Source organism: Macrobrachium rosenbergii, chromosome 9 (genome assembly GCF_040412425.1).
Source record: "Macrobrachium rosenbergii isolate ZJJX-2024 chromosome 9, ASM4041242v1, whole genome shotgun sequence".
Classification (NCBI taxonomy): Eukaryota; Metazoa; Arthropoda; class Malacostraca; order Decapoda; family Palaemonidae; genus Macrobrachium; species Macrobrachium rosenbergii.
In genome coordinates, this window is record NC_089749.1 from 27852662 (window position 1) to 27871083 (window position 18422).

General features: G+C 45.3%; 1 protein-coding gene across 4 annotated transcripts in view; it reads left to right on the forward strand.

Annotated features, from left to right (window-relative positions):
• The window catches only part of LOC136841653 (zinc finger C3HC-type protein 1-like), a 132865-nt gene that overhangs the window by 75655 nt on the left and 38788 nt on the right, over positions 1 to 18422 (forward strand). For all 4 annotated transcript variants that reach the window (XM_067108795.1, XM_067108794.1, XM_067108793.1 and 1 more), the window contains exon 6: positions 6605 to 6793. In XM_067108795.1, the coding sequence (XP_066964896.1) occupies positions 6605 to 6793 (189 nt within the window). The remainder of the gene's footprint in view (positions 1 to 6604; positions 6794 to 18422) is intronic.

Below are 18422 nucleotides of genomic sequence, written 5' to 3' on the forward strand. Positions count from 1 at the left end.
GTAAAAGGTATTGTAGTAAGGGCTGTAAGAATAGGTTGACTTCAGCCAAATATGGTAACTATATTATTTGTAGTTATTGCAGGGAACAAGTTTGCTCTCCCGAACTTTGCTGTGACGAGTGTAAAGACTGGGATAAGGGGAAGTGGAAGACTCTTTATGCATACTTAAACAAATTACAGCGTGACAGAATTAGGAGCGACTGCTAGGGCTGAAGCGAAGGCCTCCGCTAGTCAGGCTTTGTCTCCGGGGGTTGATGTGACTCCTTTATCTATTCCTCTAACACCTGGAACTGCCTTTTCCCCTATCTCAAGTCCTCCAACTTTCCCTGCAACTCCTATCCCTGGCTCTCATTCCTCTGATCCCAATGCCATTGCCAGCCTAGAAGCGCGTGTATACGAGAAATTTGATTTATTAGTGAACATGGTTTCCCAAATTGGGAATTTAGTGTGTGTCCTCATGAACAAATTCAACAGTGTAAGTGCAGTGTCAGTGGAGGGGGTGGCTACTCATCCCACCAATATTCCTAGACCAAGGTCCCTAAGTTAAGTATACCTTAGTTTTACCAGACCACTGAGCTGATTAACAGCTCTCCTAGGGCTGGCCCGAAGGATTAGATTTACTTTATGTGGCTAAGAACCAATTGGTTACTTAGCAACGGGACCTACAGCTTATTGTGGAATTCGAGCCACATTATAGCGAGAAATGAATTTCTATCACCAGAAATAAATTCCTCTAACTCTTCATCAGCCGGCCGCGGGAATTGAACTCCGGCCCATCGTGTGACAGTCTGAAGCTCAGCAAAGGGCTACCAAGGTCCCTGCTAAACTGGTAGTCCAAGGGAGGTCAGTGGGGTTTGCCCATGAGTAGTCGTCGCCTTGACCAAGCCTGTTGTCCGCCCGTCCCAGGGCTCAGAGGATCGCCGTTGGAAAGGCATCTGAATAGACGTACATGCGTTATCTTCTAGCGACTCAGACTCTGGCACTCATGAGCACGGTCAGCGATTTGCCAGTGTTTCAAGACCGTTGAAAAAGTCTGATGCCCTAGTGGACAAGGACGTTCCCCCGTCTCGTAAGCGAGCATTGGATAAGGGCTTGTAGTCCTCAGCCCTCCTGTAGTTTTTGGGAGTCTCCTCAAGCTTCTCACTCCCTTTCAATGGACATGGAGCGCCACAAAGTGTGTAATGAAGTGTCAATTAGTCCAATGTATGGTTATCGTGTGTCTGAACGTCCAGAGTCCGAGAGTGTAATGCCCGTTGTGAAAAATCAGTGTCTGAGCGGCATTCGTTGGCACGTCCGTTGTCCGCGCATCCAACAAGTGGACATCTAGTGTCCGTGAGCCCCGAGAGTTATCCTATTTTGTCAGATCGTTCTGTGCTTGGATATCAAGTGTCCGTGTCTCCGTCTTATAGACGCCCAGCTTCCAAGCGTCCTCCCTTTGGAAATATAGTGTCCAAATTGCAGACTTCAGATCTGTCCGCTGGATCAGTGAGCGGACGTCCAGGGACCGAGCGTCCAGTGTTTGCAGGTGCCAATATTGATGTGTGTCCACCTTTCAGCGTCTGTCCGGCGCCACAGGTGGGACTTGCTGTGTCTGGTGCGACTCGTGCTGATCCCCTTGCAGTTCAGGATCCTTCCCTAGTCCCTATTCATTGACGTTTAGACAACATCTTGAACTTGCAGCAGAACCCATCTACAACCAGTCAAGCACCTTTGGATCCTCTGATGTCCCCGATTTCTTCCGAAGAGGAACCTGTAGAGGATGACGTTCCTACATCGAACTACGCGGCCCTGTTGCGGTCCTTCCTGGTTTGCTACCCGGACATCTTTTCTCCAGCCGCCCCTTCTTGTCCAGGTTCAGCATTTATGATATGACAACCGTTAGGAGCGGCTAAATTGCCGTGTATGGTCCTGTCTTCCTCATCCAGGAAAGCTTTAACACATATCAACAGATGGTTGTCAGAGAAGAGAGACATTGATAAAACTGTGTTCTGTGCGCCTCCTTCTCGTATGATACGTCAGAAGTATTTGTCCTGTTCTACTGGGGAAGTTCCATCCTTGGGAGTTTCTGCCTCCTCTCAAGGGGATTTGTCCAGTCTCATTGACACTACTTGTCAGTCAGCCTTCTTGTCTGCCAGGATTTTGTTTACCTCACTGGAACTGGACCATTTGCCGAAAGATATTTTTAAGGTTTACGAGGTTCGGAGTTTCCTCGATTGGACCGTTGGTGCGCTAGCGAAGAAGATGAAAGACTGCGCATCACTTCAAGAGAATTTTGCTTCAGACTGGCTGGGGGTTCTGGCCTCCACAGATCATGCAGTGAGAGATGGCACCCAAGAACTAGCCACCATTTTCACTACTGGTGTACTGAAGAAACGAGACTTTTGGTACTTGTTCACCTCTAAGGGAGTCACTCCTTCTCAACGTTTTTCCCTTCTGTCTGCTCCCTTGGACAGCAATGGCTTATTTCCTCAAGAGACTTTAGAATGGGTGGCAGGAGAATTGCAGAAGAAATCCACCCAAGATTTACTCGCTCAGTCCACCAAGACGACTATGATCTCGACATGTCTTCTTCCACTGCAGTAGCTCCTCGTTGGGTGAATGGGTTCCGTTCTCAGCTAGCACTCAGCTGGCCACAAGTTTGAATCTCCGATCGGCCAATGAAGAGTTTTCTCACTATAATGTGGTTCGGATTCCACAATAAGCTGTAGGTCCTATTGCTAGGTAACCAATTGGTTCTTAGCCACGTAAAATAAATCTAATCCTTCGGGCCAGGCCTAGGAGAGCTGTTAATCAGCTCGGTGGTCTGGTTAAACTAAGATATACTTAACTTTTCCGCTGCAGTTCCTCCGACCAGGAATACTTCTCCTTTCCCTCAGCAACCCTTTCAAGGAAGCAGAGGTCGCGTCCAAGAACTAATTTGTGTCCAGTGGGACTCAGTGAACAACCCTCAAACAAAACCACCTCTTGCAAGTGAGCTACCTGTCCTCCATGCTCCGGGGGGAGGAAGACTACTTCTTTTTTGGAACATGGAAATCAAGGAAAGCAGATCCTTGGGTGCTTCAAGTCTTGAAAGAGGACTACTCGATCCCCTTAAGGGAGAAACCTCCCTTAGTAATGTCTCCCATCAAAATGACAGCCTACTCTGTAGGCTCAGAGAGGTTTTCAGCCCTGTCTCGAGAAGTTTCGGCTCTGCTCAAGAAACAGGTGGAGGAAGTCAAAGACATGAGCACAGAGGGATTTTACAACCGCCTCTTCGTAGTCCTCAAGTCATAAGGGGGTGGATACCTGTCCTGGACATCAGTGCTCTGAACTTCTTTGTCCAAACTACGAAGTTCAAGATGAAAACGAGTCAATTGGTCCTGTCAGCCATCCATCAGGGGGATTGGATGGTGACAGTGGATATGGAGGACTCTTATTTCCGCATTCCAGTTCACCAGGATTCCAGGAAGTATCTGAGATTCATGTTCCAGGACAGGGTCTTCCAGTCTTGGGCCCTGCGCTTTGGCCTCTCCATGGCACCTCAAGTTTTCACCTGGGTTCTTGCTCCTTTGGTGAAGTGGCTACACCTTATAGGGGTCAACGTGTCCTTATACGTGGAGGATTGGCTCCTATGCTCCCCATCAGAAGCCAGATACACGGAAGACCTTCAGGAGACCCTTCAGCATGCGCAAGACCTAGGATTGCTGATAAACTTCAGGAAATCACAATTAATCCCCACACAGTCGATTCTTTATTTGGGGATAGTCATAAATTCTCTGAATTTCCGGGCCTTTCCATCCCAACAAAGGATTCGCAGCTGTATTGCGAAAGTTCAAAAATTCATGTCTCTTCCACCCTGGTCGGCCAGTGCTTGGATGAGCCTTGTGGGAACCCACTCGTCAGTTGAGAAGTTTGTACCTCTGGGCAGACTACATATCAGACCCCTTCAGTTCTATCTCAAAGCCAACTGGTAGAAAAAGATATTTCCAGATTCGTTCATCTTCAAAATCACCCCCGAAATCAAGGAGGACCTTCGGTGGTGGCAGGCGGAGGACAGATTCGAGACAGGTATGTCACTGTCTCCTGCAAACCCCAACTTAATGTTGTACTTCAACGTGCCGGATCTGAGTTGGGGAGCCCTTCTCAATTGCTTGGAAGTATCAGGTTTATGGTCCCCGACCAAAAGAGATTTTCACATAAATGTGAAAGAATTGAGGGCGATGCACCTGGACCTTCAGTTTTTTGCGACAGAGACCTTCGGGAAAACAGTTGCGGTACATTCAGACAGCACGACCCCACTGGCCTATATAAAGAAACAAGGGGAACCCACTCTTTTTCGCTATGCAAAACAGCCAAAGACTTTCTTCTACGGGCTTTGTCCAGGGCAAAATGAACGTTCTCGCAGCGAACTTAAGTCGTGGCAAACAGGCTCTGCCGACGGATTGGACACTCAATCCACAGGTGTGCACCAACCTGTGGAAACGCTGGGGAAAGCCGATGGTAGACCTGTTTGCAACGTCAAGAAACCACCATCTCCTTCTGTACTGTTCCCTGACACCAGATCCACGAGCGTGGGCGACAGATGCCATGTTGCAGGATTGGTCGGGTCTCGACATCTTTGCCTTTCCTCCCTTCAACATGGTAAGAGAAGTGTTGAGGAAGTTCAACACCCACAACAGTGTATCAGTGACCCTAGTGGCTCCCTTTTGGCCGCACAAAGGGTGGTTCCTGGACCTTCTAAGACTACTAGTAGACTATCAAGGTTTCCACCTCAGAAGAAAAATCTCAGACAGCCCCATTTTCTTCATTTTCACCGAGGCTTACCCACTCTTGCTCTGACAGGCTTCAGACTGTCAGAGAACTTGTCAGAGCAAAAGGATTTTCAAGGAAGGCTGCAGAAGCTATTACAGGGTGGAGCTGGTGTCGAGACAAATATATCCTCTAGAGAAAGGTCTAGCCACGTCAACCATCAAGGTATACAGATCAATGTTGGCTTCTGTCCTCAAGCACAGAGGAATAGACCTTGCATTATACCAGGACGTAGGTGATTTAATAAAGTCCCATAATACTACTAAGTAAGATAGAAGCCCAGCTCTTGCATGGGATTTGGGTATCATCCTCAAATGGCTTTTGGGCCCTCCCTTTGAGCCTCTAGAATCCTCCTCTTTTAAAGATCTGACAAGAAAGATGCTTTTTCTTATGGCCTTGGTGACAGCAAAGAGGGTTAGCAAGCTACATGCCTTTGATAAGAGAGTAGGCTTCTCACAAGGTGATGCTGTGTGCTCATTGGCCTTAGGCTTTATGGTCAAGAACGAAGACCCCTCTAGTCCCTGGCCACGCTCCTTTACAGTCAAGAGCCTGGCTAACATTCTAGGCCAAGTAGATCAAGAAAGACTCCTCTGTCCAGTTTGTTCTCTTTATGAGTATTTGCAAAGAACCAAAGAAGTTAAGAGGTCTTTCTCCTAATCTGTGGTGTTCAGTTAAAAACCCTAGTCGGCTGTTATCCAAGAATGCCTTAACATTCTATTTTAAGAACTGTGATTTCTGAATCACACTCCAAGATCCAGGAGGATGTTTTTCCTTTATACAAGGTCAAAGCACATGAAATTAGGGCAGTAGTGACATCCTTGGCCTTCAAGCGCAATCTATCGCTGTCTTCTTTCATGCAATCCACGTATTGGAGGTGCAGATCAGTTTTTGCAATGGTATACTTGCGTGATGTGGAAACAACTTATGAAAGCTGCAGTACTCTAGGCCCATTTTTCGCAGCTGGCATGGTGTTGGGTGAAGAGGAATAGGAAGAATTTCTTATTTTTCCTCTTTCAACTCTCTTTGAATGAGGATTGGTGTTTTCATGGGAAGCCTGATTGGAACTGTGTCATGAGTACCACCAGTTTTGATTTTTAACAAGTTTGTGGTGTAGGTTTTAAAATTCTGGTTATATTTTGTACTGTGCCCAGGGCAAGGGCACACACATTTTAATGTGTCTTGTTTAGATTGTTAGCTTTAGCAACCTACAATTAACTCCTGTGTTGCAAAGCACCCACTGAAGTAGAGGTGACTCTTGGCTCTACCGCCAAGCCACTACAGGTCGAGAGGAGCTCAGACCAGAGGCAGTACCCACCTGCCATAGCTCCCTCACCAGGTAAGGTTACAACAAAGCATTTCACAGTACTAGCTAAATTTCCTATTTCAAATTCATCTCTATCCCTAAGTGTTTTTGAATAGTTTTGTCCATGCACTCCACCTCCTGTCAGTGTGGGATTCTAATTATTTGGTAAGCTACGTATATAAAAATGATATTTTTATAATAAAATAAAGTTTTATATATACTTACCAAATAATTAAATGATCAGAGCCCTCCCTCCTCCCCTGTCATGGACACAGAGCATAAACGAACTGAGCTCTTTAGCTGTGTTGTACCTATCCTTCCCCGAAAGTGGGCAGGCCAATATAACTACACCTTAAACAAACAAGTTCTACGGCAAATTTTAAATTTCGAGCTGCTGCGTAAATTAGAAACAGTAGCTATGTAATTATTTGGTAAGTATATATAAAACTTTTTTATTATAAAAATATAATTTTCACGTAAAATGTCTGGTGAAAATATTCATTCTGAATTTCAGGTAGAAAAGAGGTATTTCATCCCATTAGATGAACATAGATTCTGGTGTCCATGGATTGCTAAAGTTGACCATCATGATGAGGATGAGGATGATGATGACCCTCTAAAAGGATTCTGTATTGTTGTTGAACAAATCCGTGAACTGTTGCAGGTGTCACAACAACGAAAATCGTATGCTCATGAGAAATATGTAAGTAATTCTCTCTGCCATATTTACTTTTAGTATTTACAGGGTGTTTCGAAATTAAAGCTCCCTCTCTACAGCATAAACTAAAATTGATATGGACAAAAAAAAAAAAGTAATTCAGAACAGGTATTTATTTAAGTTTCTCTCTGATTATTTAATATTTTGTGTGGCCTCCATCTGCCTGTATCACAGCCTGCATTCTTGTGGGGTATGATTTCAGCAAATCGCAAAAAAGCTGAGACTCAAACTCCATTTCCCTGAGCACTTCGGTCACTTCTCTTCGCAGGTCGTCAAGGCTTGGTATACCATCATAGTTCACTGTGCGCGCTTCAACACGATCCTTTAAGATACTGCCAATGTTTTCACACACATTAAGGTCAGGGGAGCTACCTGGAAATTCACTTGACGAGAAGAATATCGATACCACTGTTTCGAAGCAGCTCCTGTGTCTGAAGAGCCTTGAAACATGGTGCCGTATCATGCAAAAATGTGACTTCTTCAACAGATAACACATTTTCGGGATCTTTGAGGAAAGGAAATACTCCACCAGTAAGCACAGTTTCTCTGAAGTATTCGCCATTCCATGACTGACCTTTTTCTTTGATGATCCAAATCAGCCGTTTGGCTGTGAAACAGAGAAAAATTCCCAAACATTCAGGAAATTTTACAACTTGGCGATAGCGCACATCATCGCTGATATCATCCAACTTTGCAGCCCAAATGATGTCATTTTTATGATTTGGCTTCCTGACTGTAAATGAAGAATTCATCTGATGTGGCAACATGGAGAAAGTCAGCTTCATCCCAATCTTTAAGAAATGAACCACAAAACAATGCACAGTCTTCTCTCTATTGCTGAGTGATGTTGGGCTTGCTGATAACATGAAATGGGTTGATACCAGATTTTTTCAACTCGCGATATACAGCACTATAACTTCTCTTCTTTCCACTTTTTGTTTCAAGTTCAAGCGCCAATTTACATAAAGACTTTCTTGGTCTACCCCCTGCCCTCAGCTATGATGTCTTTTGACTCCTGAGAAAGGACTTCAGGCCTTCCAAGATTCCCACCCTTTTTGCGATGACATTCATATGGATTTTTGTTCCAGTTTCTTTTAACAAAGGATTCATCTCTTAATGTATTTAGCTATCCAGGAACATGAAATGAAGGATGCACCAGCATCCCTGGCCTCTCTGAAGGTTGTAGCCCGGATTCGGTCAGTCCCTCTGAAAATACAAGAAATGTAAAATGAAAAATAGCTTAATAGAAACTTGAAATAATGTACTTGGAAATAGGCTATAGCAGAAAACTTCATAACTTTCCATTTGTTCTGTGGAGGGGGGCGGGGCTCTGATTTCGAAACACCTGGTAGAATGGATATTAATACAAGTATTTTTTCAGGGAGCTGTGATATAGGTGCTTTGGAAATTTCATTCCCCTCATATTTGCTGCTGTGCTGTCAGTTTTAAAGCCCTGTCACTAGAGTGGATTAGTTATACAGTGTCAAAGTCTGGAGAATAACAGTAACAGTTAGGAACAGTTTGAAATGATTGAAGCAGTTCTCATTACCATGCATTTTTTATATATAATGTTGAAAAATGTTCTTTCAAGTTTAAGCTTTTTTATATCATGACCCATTACTTGTATATGCCTGTACTTAGGTCTTCGACATCCTTAGTTATACGTACTTAGTAGTTGAGAAGGTGATAGGCGGTTGGAGAACAGCCATTGACTTCTCCATTGAACTGATTCATTCGCCAGACCCAGTTCAAGATGGAAACTGTTCACTCAGTGTTAGATTCCATCAGAGAGGGCGACTTCATGCTTTCAGTGGACCTGAAGGAGGCGTATTTTCAAACACCCATACAGGCAGTCCCCGGTTATCGGCGGGGTTCCGATTCTGAGGGTGTGATAACCGAAAATTGGCGATTTTCGTGGGTTATCGGTGTCGAAAAGCACCAATTCTCAGTTATCGGCGCCTCTGTTAGGTATGTATCAGCACCAATACCCAATTATCGGTGCTGATAAGCGGAAATCGGCGATTTTCGGCGCCGAAAATTGCCAATTTTCATCGCTAGACAAGCCCCATAAAACCAGATTGCTGTTAACCAAGCCCGCCGTTAACCGGGGACTGCCTGTACATTGTTCCTTTTTTGTAAGTACCTCAGCTTTACCCTCGGGGGGATGGTGTTACCGTTCAGGGCCCTCTGTGATATACTTAACTTTTCAGGCTCCCAACTGCCCCCCAAAGTGTTCACCCAAGTGTTCATGATTTTGGCTTGGTCCCACTCACATGGAATATGTCTGCTGAGGTATCTGGATGATTGGCTAATCCTGGTGAGATCATTGCCACAGTTGCTTTGGGACAGATTGTCTCCTTGAATTTCGTCACGACCTTGTTGTGGTGACAAATTTCAAGAAGTCAGATCACACGCCCAAGCAGAGGTGAAGTACCTGGGCATGCTGATAGACTTGGAAGCACTGAGAGTTTACCCTTGAGACTCTAGCATCAGTAAGTTCAGAGAGGTAGCACAGAATTTCTTGTCTCGACATAAACAACCTGCTCTGCAGTGGCAGGTTGTTCTAGGTCTCCTGTCATCTTTAGAGAAGCTGATCCCTCATGGGCAGCTTCACCTCCTCTCCCGTGGAGGTTACAGGAGTTCTGGTCTCCAGTGAGAGACCCTCCTTTCTTTCCTATTCCTCTCTCAGAGGAAGTAAGGAAAGACCGAAGTTGGTGGCTAGATAACAGGAACCTCACTGTAGGAGTGCCACTTGTAGGAGTGCCAAGTGGCACTCCCCCTCTGAAAATACTCCTGTATCCATATGCATTCAAGGGGTGGAGCACCCACCTGGAGGAGTTGTTAGTGTCAGGTGTGTGGGACCAAAACAACAAGCACCTCCATATCAACAAAATGGAACTGAAGGCTGGTTTTCTGGTTCTTCAGGAGTTCAGGATCAAGTGATGGGGCACTCTGTTGTATTGATGAGTGACAACACCACATACCATATGTCATCAAGCAAGGGGGACTGGTGTCCTTCCAGCTTCACAGGTTGGTGGTGCAGGTGCACGAGTGGGCGGTAGCTCACTCATGAGGGCTGTCTGCCAAGTACGTTTCGCGTACTCGGAACATAGCAGCAGACAAGCTAAGTTGCCAGAGCCAGATGATAGGGCCAGATTGGGGTCTTCACCCTGGCATTATGGAGAGGCTCTTCAAGCTTTGGGAAGCTCCAGTTATCAACCTGTTTGCCACCTGCCGCAACAGAAAACTTTCAGTGTCCTACTCAGTAGTGCTAGACCCTTGGGCTACTATGGAGGGCAACATCCAGCACCCATAGGACAATCTAGTATCTTATGCCTTCCCTCTGTTTTGCTTGATTCATCGGGTAATCAACAGGGTGCTGATTACTCTGAATCTCAGGTTGACTGAGGTGGCCCCTCAGTGGTCACATGCCGAGTGGTATCCAAACCTGCAAGCTCTTGTTATCTAAGGTCCTGAGAGAAATTCCCCCATGGCACAACTTTTTTTGACAGCCACGTGTAGAGTGGTATTACCAGACCTTGAAGTGCTGGCACTTCACGCCTGGATACTATCCAGCATCTCCTACAAGTGAGAGACTTTTCTTGCCTTACAGAGAAGATGTCTGGATACCTTTGGAAGTCCTCAGCGGCTGTGTACCAGGGGAAATTGGCCATCTTCCGTAGTTGGTGTCATTGATGGACTCTTTCCAATCAGAGCAACTCTTCAGCAGGTACTGGACTTAATTGCCTTTCTTCGCTGTGATGATCTTCTTTCTGTCTCAGCCATTAAGGGCTACAGGTCTGCCCTTGGCCAAGTCCTCAAGTTGAAAGTAGTCAGTCTCTCTTCCTCATGGGAGATCTCCATTACTCCCCTGTAGGGGTTGGGGGCTAGTGCCGTTGGTGCACCCCATGAGCATTACTAAAGGTTCTTTGCAGCTTCTCTTTGGCCCCAAGTTGCAACCCCTTTCATTCCTTTTACTGTCCCTCCTTTCATATCTTTATTCCATCTTTTTATCCACCCTCGCCTAACAATTATTTCAAAGTGCAACTACGAGGTTTTCCTCCTGTTGCACCTTTCAAACCTACCTACTCTTAGTTTCCTTTTCAGTGCTGAATGACCTCTTAGGTCCCAGTACTTGGCCTTTGGCATAAACTCTATTTTTATATATGTTACTTACCCGGTAATTACTTAGCTAAGAGTTTCTACTTCGAATGGCAGTTAGAATTCTGAATTCCGCGGTAGCGATTCTTTTGTTTTATATAGGTGACTATTCCCTGCCCACTTTTGGGGTACAAAAGAGGAACAACATCGCCAGCACGACAATTTGTTTCTGCCGCTTGTAGCGTCAACACCTGGTGTTGTTACAGCAGTTTAGTTTTTGGATTCGTAATTTTCTTCTTGGTGAAGTATTTTTACAGCCTTATCAGCATTTTTTCATATTGACTTTCAGGATTTTGACTTTTTCAACTAGTTAGGGTATGTCCAGCGCTAGTAGTTCTAGTTTCAGGTATTGCAGTAAAGGCTGCAACACCTGGATGACAAAATTGACTTACTGTTGTAGAGGACAAGTTTGCTCTATTAATTTGACGTTTGACAAATGCAGGGATTGGGGAGGACAAAAATGGAAGACTTTAAATTCTCATTTAGCTAAGCTAGAAAGAGATAGGAAGAGGAAAGCAGCCGTTAAAGCCAGCGGGAAATTATCCAGTCAGACTTTGACTCCTAGGTCGGATAAGGCTGACACATCTGTTAATTCACCAACTGTTAACCCTTCCCCACCTACATTAATTAATTCTCCTAAATCACCTACTCCTTCTCCTGGCTCCATCACTTCTGAACCTGATCACTTTGCCAGCCTTGAGAATAAGTTTGAGCAGTGTTTAAATCTGGTAGTGAGAGTACAGTGGCCCAGTTAGGGGCATCAGTGCGTGTCGTGATGGACAAGTTTGAAAACAGTGCTAAAAGTGAAGTGTCATTGGAGGAGGCTGCTGCTCGTCCCACTGATTCTCCTAGGCTTCGGTCCCTGCCATACTCCCCACTGCCTGGGAGGAGGCATACCGGTACCCCAAGGGAGGTCAGTGGGGTCTGCCCACAGGCAGTCGTCCCCTTAGTCCAGCCTGTTGCATCCCAGGATGCAACTAGAGACAGCCGCTGGAAAGGCGTCTCGGAAGTGCATCGGCTTTCGTCGAGCTCTGAGGAGTCCTCGCATCATCAGAGCCATCTTCATCGCTTCGCCAATGAATCTTGCCCGCTTAAGAGACGTTTCTTGGGTAAAGATCAGTCCCTGCATCTCCCTTACAAGAGAATGAGGGAGCCTTCCTTCAGTCTTCAACCTTCGTGTAGCAAGTGGGACAGTCTGGAGCGTTTCTCCTCTTCTCAGCGCCAGGAGCGAGGTTCTAGATCGCTGAAGCTCTCGGGTGAGCAGCTCCAGATTTCTTGTAAGCGCCCTGTTCCCTCAGAATGTCCCGTACCGGCGGAATGCTTTGATGAGTGCCATGAAGCAGACAAGCACCCTGTAGCAGCCAAGCGCCCTGAGCCAAGCGCCTTGATGCAATCAGGCGCCCCAAGGTGGTCGGATGCTCTTTTACGTCGCAGTGCCTTGAAGCTTCTGATCTTTCCCTAGCGCTCGAGCCCCATCAAGACCCCAAGCGCCCCCCTGTGTTGGACCGAGCTCTTGAACCTTTGAAATGTAAACTGGATAAAATCCTTCATCTTTTACAGAAACCTGCAGCACAGACAGCCCCTGAATTAGACTCAATTACGTCTCCAATCTCTTCTGAAAACAAAGAAGGGGAACAGGATGCGTCTTGTATGCCGTATGCGACACTCCTCAAGTTCCTTCTGCAGTAGTTCCTGGAATTTTTCACTCCGACCTCTCCTTCCCCTCCAGCTTCGTCTTTCTTGATTAACAATCAGCCTGTGGATTCGACGAGACTTCCTAAGATGGTTCTCTCTAAATCATCGAAGAAAGCGCTTCGCCAAGTAGAGAACTGGCTTTCCAAGAAAAGGGATCAAGGGAAAGCATGTTTTAGTGTTCCTCCCTCTTGTCTCGCACATATGTGGTACTTGTTGTATGCAACGGGAGAAGCTCCTTCCCTGGGAGTGGCTGCCTCCTCTCAGGGGAACTTTTCTTCGCTCATTGACTTGGGGCGTAGATTGGCTCTCGCTTCGGCAAAACGTTCTTTCAGCACAGGAGATGGATCATCTGTTGAAGAGTTTAAGTCCTTTGAGGTGTTGAGTTTTCTTGACTGGTGTTTGGGAGCAGTTGCCAAGAAGCTTCAAAAACCGGCTTTTTTGTGTGATGAAGTCGCAGACCTGTTTCATTTTCTCTCCTGCGCAGATAAAGCAGTTAGAGATGGCTCACAGGAATTAGCTGCTTTTTATGCCATGGGTGTGCTGAAGAAGCGCGAACTTTGGGTCTCATTCACATTGAAGGGCGTTACAGCCCCACAGAAATCGGCTCTCCTTTTTTTCCCCTCTGGATAAACATCATTTGTTTACTCAGCCCACCGTAAGTGAGATTGCAGCGAGTCTACACCAGAAATCAACGCAAGATTTGTTGACCCAATCGACAAAGCACCAGAGGGACTGGTCTATCTTCTCAGTTAAACCTTCATCTTCTCTCGAGCCACCAAAGCCATTTCGTGGAGGAAATCAGAGATCACGCTGCAGGTCTAGAGGATCAGTCAGATTTGCTCCCCGAGCGATCAAGAAATCATCTCCAAAATCCTCCTCTCACAAGTGAGAATTTAGTCCTTCATGCTCCAGTAGGGGCCAGGCTTCGTCTCTTGTGGGAGAGATGGAGCTAAAGAGGAGCGGATCAGTGGGTGGTGAAAGTTTTAAAGAAGGGATACTCTATCCCCATCAAGGAGAATCCGCCATTGACCAACATTCCCGTTGTATTGATGGCTTACTCCATAGGATTGGAGAGGTATTCAGCCCTATCAGAGGAAGTGTCCTCTCTTCTGAGCAAAGAAGCAATAGAAGTAGTAAAAAAGGCAGACTTGAAAGGATTTTACAATCACCTTTTTGTAGTGCCCAAGGTTTCAGGGGGTTGGAGACCAGTGCTCGACGTAAGTGCTTTGAGGGTCTTTGTAGAAAAAACAAACTTCAACATGGAAACCATCCACTCAGTTCTTGCCCCCATCCATCAGGGAGATTGGATGATCTTCCTGGACATGCAAGATGCTTATTTCCATGTTCTGTTCTCCCGAACTCAAGGAAGTACCTATGATTCATTTTCGAGGACCAGATCTATCAATTTCGAGCACTTTGTTTCGGTCTCTCAACGGCCCCACAAGTCTTCACTCAAGTGTTTGTTCCTTTGGTGGGTTGGCTACATTTAGTGGAAGTGAGTATCTCGCTATACCTGGACCATTGGCCAGTTTGTTCGCCCACAAAGAAATGCTGCATAGAGGACTTACAGAAGACTCTTCTTTTAACCCAGGAATTAGGACTAATAATGAACTTCGAGAAGTCACAAATGATTCCCACTCAGAAGATTCTTTATTTGGGAGTTCTGATAGACTGAGTTTTTGGGCTTCTCTGTCACTCAGGAGAATAGAAGACTGTCTGAGGCGGGTAGACCTCTTCCTCTCACTTCATTCTTGCTCCGCCACCCAGTGGATGAGTCTCTTGGGGATGATGGGTTCTCTGGAGCAATTTGTAAGACTCAGGAGACTTCAGATGAGACCTCTCCAGTTCTGTTTAAGAGCTTGCTGGGATCAGAAGGTGTATCAGAACCGTCATGTCTTTCTGATAACCCTGGAAATAGAGGAGGATCTGTGGTGGTGGAGATCTGCAGACCGACTTTTGGAAGGGAAGTCACTCTTTCTGGTGAGCCCCGACATAGGCTTCTTTTCCAACGCATCGGACCTAGGTTGGGGAGCACACTCCTTGGGAACCTGGAAGTCTCAGGGACGTGGTCTTCGAAGGAGAAAGGGCTTCATGTCAGCATGAGAGAATTGAAGGTACACTACAGGACTATAGCAGTACATGTGGACAATACCACTGCCCTAGCGTACATCAAACATCAAGGGGGGACCCATCATTTTCACTTTGCGAGGTAGCGAGAGACCTGCTATGCTGGGCGGATTGGAATCAGACTCGATTAGTGACCCAGTTTATACAGGGCAAGTGCAATGTCCTGGTGGACGAGTTGAGCTGTCACAAGCAAATTCTGCCCACGGAATGGACACTAGATCTTCGCGTTTGTACCAGCCTTTGGAAACTATGGGGTTAACCAAACATAGACCTGTTTGCAACTTCCAGGAATTATCACCTTTCTCTATTATGTGCCCCCTTTTCGGACCCCCTAGCTTGGGCGATGGATGCAATGATCCTGGACTGGTCCAACCTAGATCTTTACGCATTTCCTCCGTTTGGGATGATTCAGGAAGTAGTAAGGAAGTTTCGCTCAGATCACAATGTAAGGATGACTCTCGTGGCTCCCTACTGGCCACAGGAGGAGTGGCTCCCGGAACTGATCGATCTCCTCTTAGACTTTCTGAGACTCCTTCCCAAGATTCCAAGTCTTCTCAGACAACCCCACGTCAGAAAGTTTCATCAAGGCCTATCCTCTTTGGCCCTAACAGGATTTCAACTGTCTACAGACTCACCAGAGTGAAAGGATTTTCTAAATCGGCATCAGAGGCTATTGCCAAATGTAGACGCGTCTCCTCCAATAATGTCTACCAAGCTAAGTTGGTATGCTTTAGGAGTTGACGTAGAAGAAACAAAGTCTCTTCCTCAAAAGCATCTATCGCTCAGATAGCAGACTTCCCTCTCTGTTTGAAATCTTCTGAAGGGTTGTCTGTCTCGACAATAAAGGGTTACAGAGTGATGCTCAGCTCCATTTTTCGGCATAAGGGTCTAGACATCTTGAACAACCAGGACTTGTCCAATCTAATTAAGTCTTTCAATATCTCCCAAGTTCAAGAAAGAGGAGTCCCTCTCTTGGAATCTTGGTGTAGTTCTTAAGTGGCTTTCTGACCCTTTCTTTGAACCTATGCACTCTTCCTCTCTAAGGGATCTGACTCGGAAAACTCTCTTTCTGGTTGCCTTAGCAACAGCTTAGAGAGTAAGTGAACTTCAAGCAATATACAAAAGGATCGGTTTTTCGCAAGGGGACGCAGTCTGCTCCTTTGCTATGATTTCTAATGAAAAATGAAAACCCATCACATCCCTGGCCCTGTTCCTTTTCGATTTCAAGCATATCAGGTATTCTAGGCACGAAAGTGGAAGAAAGAGAGCTGTGCCCAGTACGTCCCCTCAGATATTTACATCGGAAGGAGAAGATTAAAGGCCAGTTTAGTAATCTCTGGTGTTCGGTAAAATACCGCTCTAGACCCCTATCGAAGAACGCCATTTCGTTTTTCTTGAGGGATCTCATTGTTGAGGCACACCCTCAATTACCGGAAACTGACTTATCGCTATTGAAAGTTAAAGTGCACGAGGTAAGAGCAGTGGCTACTTCGGTAGCATTCAAACACAATCTCTCTCTCTCTCTCTGCAATCCTGGCGGCAACTCATTGGAAATGCAAGTCAGTGTTCGTGATGCACTACTTGCGGGATGCCGAGACAGTTTATGTTAAATGCAGTACCCTGGGGCCTGTGTCCATAGCTGGCGTAGTGGTGGGTGAGGAAGTGTAGGAAGTGTCCCTTCCTTTCCTTTTCTCTTCGCCTTGAAAATGGTGTTGAGTTCTTGGGTAGGAAGTGTCCCTTCCTTTCCTTTTCTCTTCGCCTTGAAAATGGTGTTGAGTTCTTGGGGAGCCTGGGAGGGTACGACATACCTGGAGTGCCCACCAGTTTTTATTGTTGGGTAGTGGTCTTGTTTTTATTGTTTAATCATTGTTTAATTATTGTGTAGGTGACTTTGTTGTTCTGGCAAGTTATTTTTGTGGTACTGTGCTCAGGGTAGGGGCAGTTATGTATGCTTAATCTTATACTTCATCAGCCTTCGGAGTACTCCTTCGCTGTGAAGTGTCCCACTTAAGCAGAGGCACGTCTGGCCATGCTACCACATCACTACAGGTTGAGATGAGTGCCACCAGAGGCAGTATCTACCTGCAGCAGCTCTCTCACCCGGTAAGGAACAACAATTATCTCATCAATTATAACATAAGCTTTTGTCCTCGATTCCCCACCACCTTTCAATGTGGAATCAGCTAAGTAATTACAGGGTAAGTTACATATATAAAAATGACATTTTCATGATAAAGTTAAGTTTTATATATACTTACCCAGTGATTACGGATGGAGCCCACCCTCCTCCCCTCACATGGACACTTATTTGCATAAACAAATTGTCGTGTTGGCAATGGTGTTCCTCTTTCGTGCCCCGAAAGTGGGCGGAGCATAGTCCCCTACACAAAACAAATGAACCGCTACCGTGGAATTCAGAATTCTAACTGCCGTTCGAGTAGGGACTCTTAGCTAAGTAATTACTAGGTAAGTATATGTAAAACTTAATTTTATCATAAAAATGTCATATTCCATTCCATTCCATTCTCCATACTCCTGAGAAGCTTTGAACAGTCTTGCCTGCCTAGAGAACTTAGGCCCCCTGAGTGGCGTGTGATTTGTCCTTAGGAGCTTGACTCTTAGGCTTTAGGAGTCTTTGAGAGAGCCATCAGACAGAGATCTGATCCTTCAACAGAGAGAGCAGGTGAGCTTCCTGGCCTCTCTTTTCACGTTTAACACTCTAGCGGATGGGGATCTTTTCCGCTCAAGTTTGTCCTGGAATTCGTAGTAAAGACTCGGAATCCATCTGTCCTTGACTTTCAGTCCTTTTGAATCCCCTCCCTATAGGATTTTGTTAGTAGTGATCAAGACAAGATTGTATTACTCTGTCCTGTTAGGGTTGTAGGGGCTTTTTTCAGCACGCTATTGGAGATGAGATGTCAGAGAACAAATTTAGAGGCTAATAAGAAAACTCAAATATTACTTATTCCTTCTTTAATAACCTTAACATTATAATTTAGTGGTCTGAAGACCTTTAAACAGAACCTTATCCTAATCTCATTTACAGTTAACCCCAGTTTATCAGTTATCATCTTTCAATACTTAACTTATTTCCTACTTACAACTACAGTTTATCAAAACAATCTTCCTATACTTAACTTAGCCTAACTTGCTACTACTGATAATCAAAATATCAAAAAGTCTTCAACTCTGGTGTATGTCCCAAAATAGTTCCTTATCTTTTTCAGGATTTCATCTCAAAGTAATCCAAAGACAATCATGAAAGTCAACATATAATTTGGGGATCACCACGGAGTTTATTTCAGCTATGACGTCCAAGCTGAAGGCGGAAATTACTTTAAAATCTCTTAATGCAGTCTTTTCTATATAAAAGCACTTCACTCATTACTAACAAGGATCTGAGATCCCATTTACAACAAAGTCAACTTACAGATATTTAAGCACCTCTGATCCCTATCTCATTTGGGACAGGCACTCTTAAGTAACTGTTATTTTTTTCTTGGAATGGAACATGAAAATGGATTTGGTCTCCCCAGCTGTTCGACTGATTTGTCAGTTGCCAGTAAAGACTTATTTTCACCTCAGTTCCCTTTGGTAGATATCTGTTCCCGATGTTGCTTCTGATAGGGAA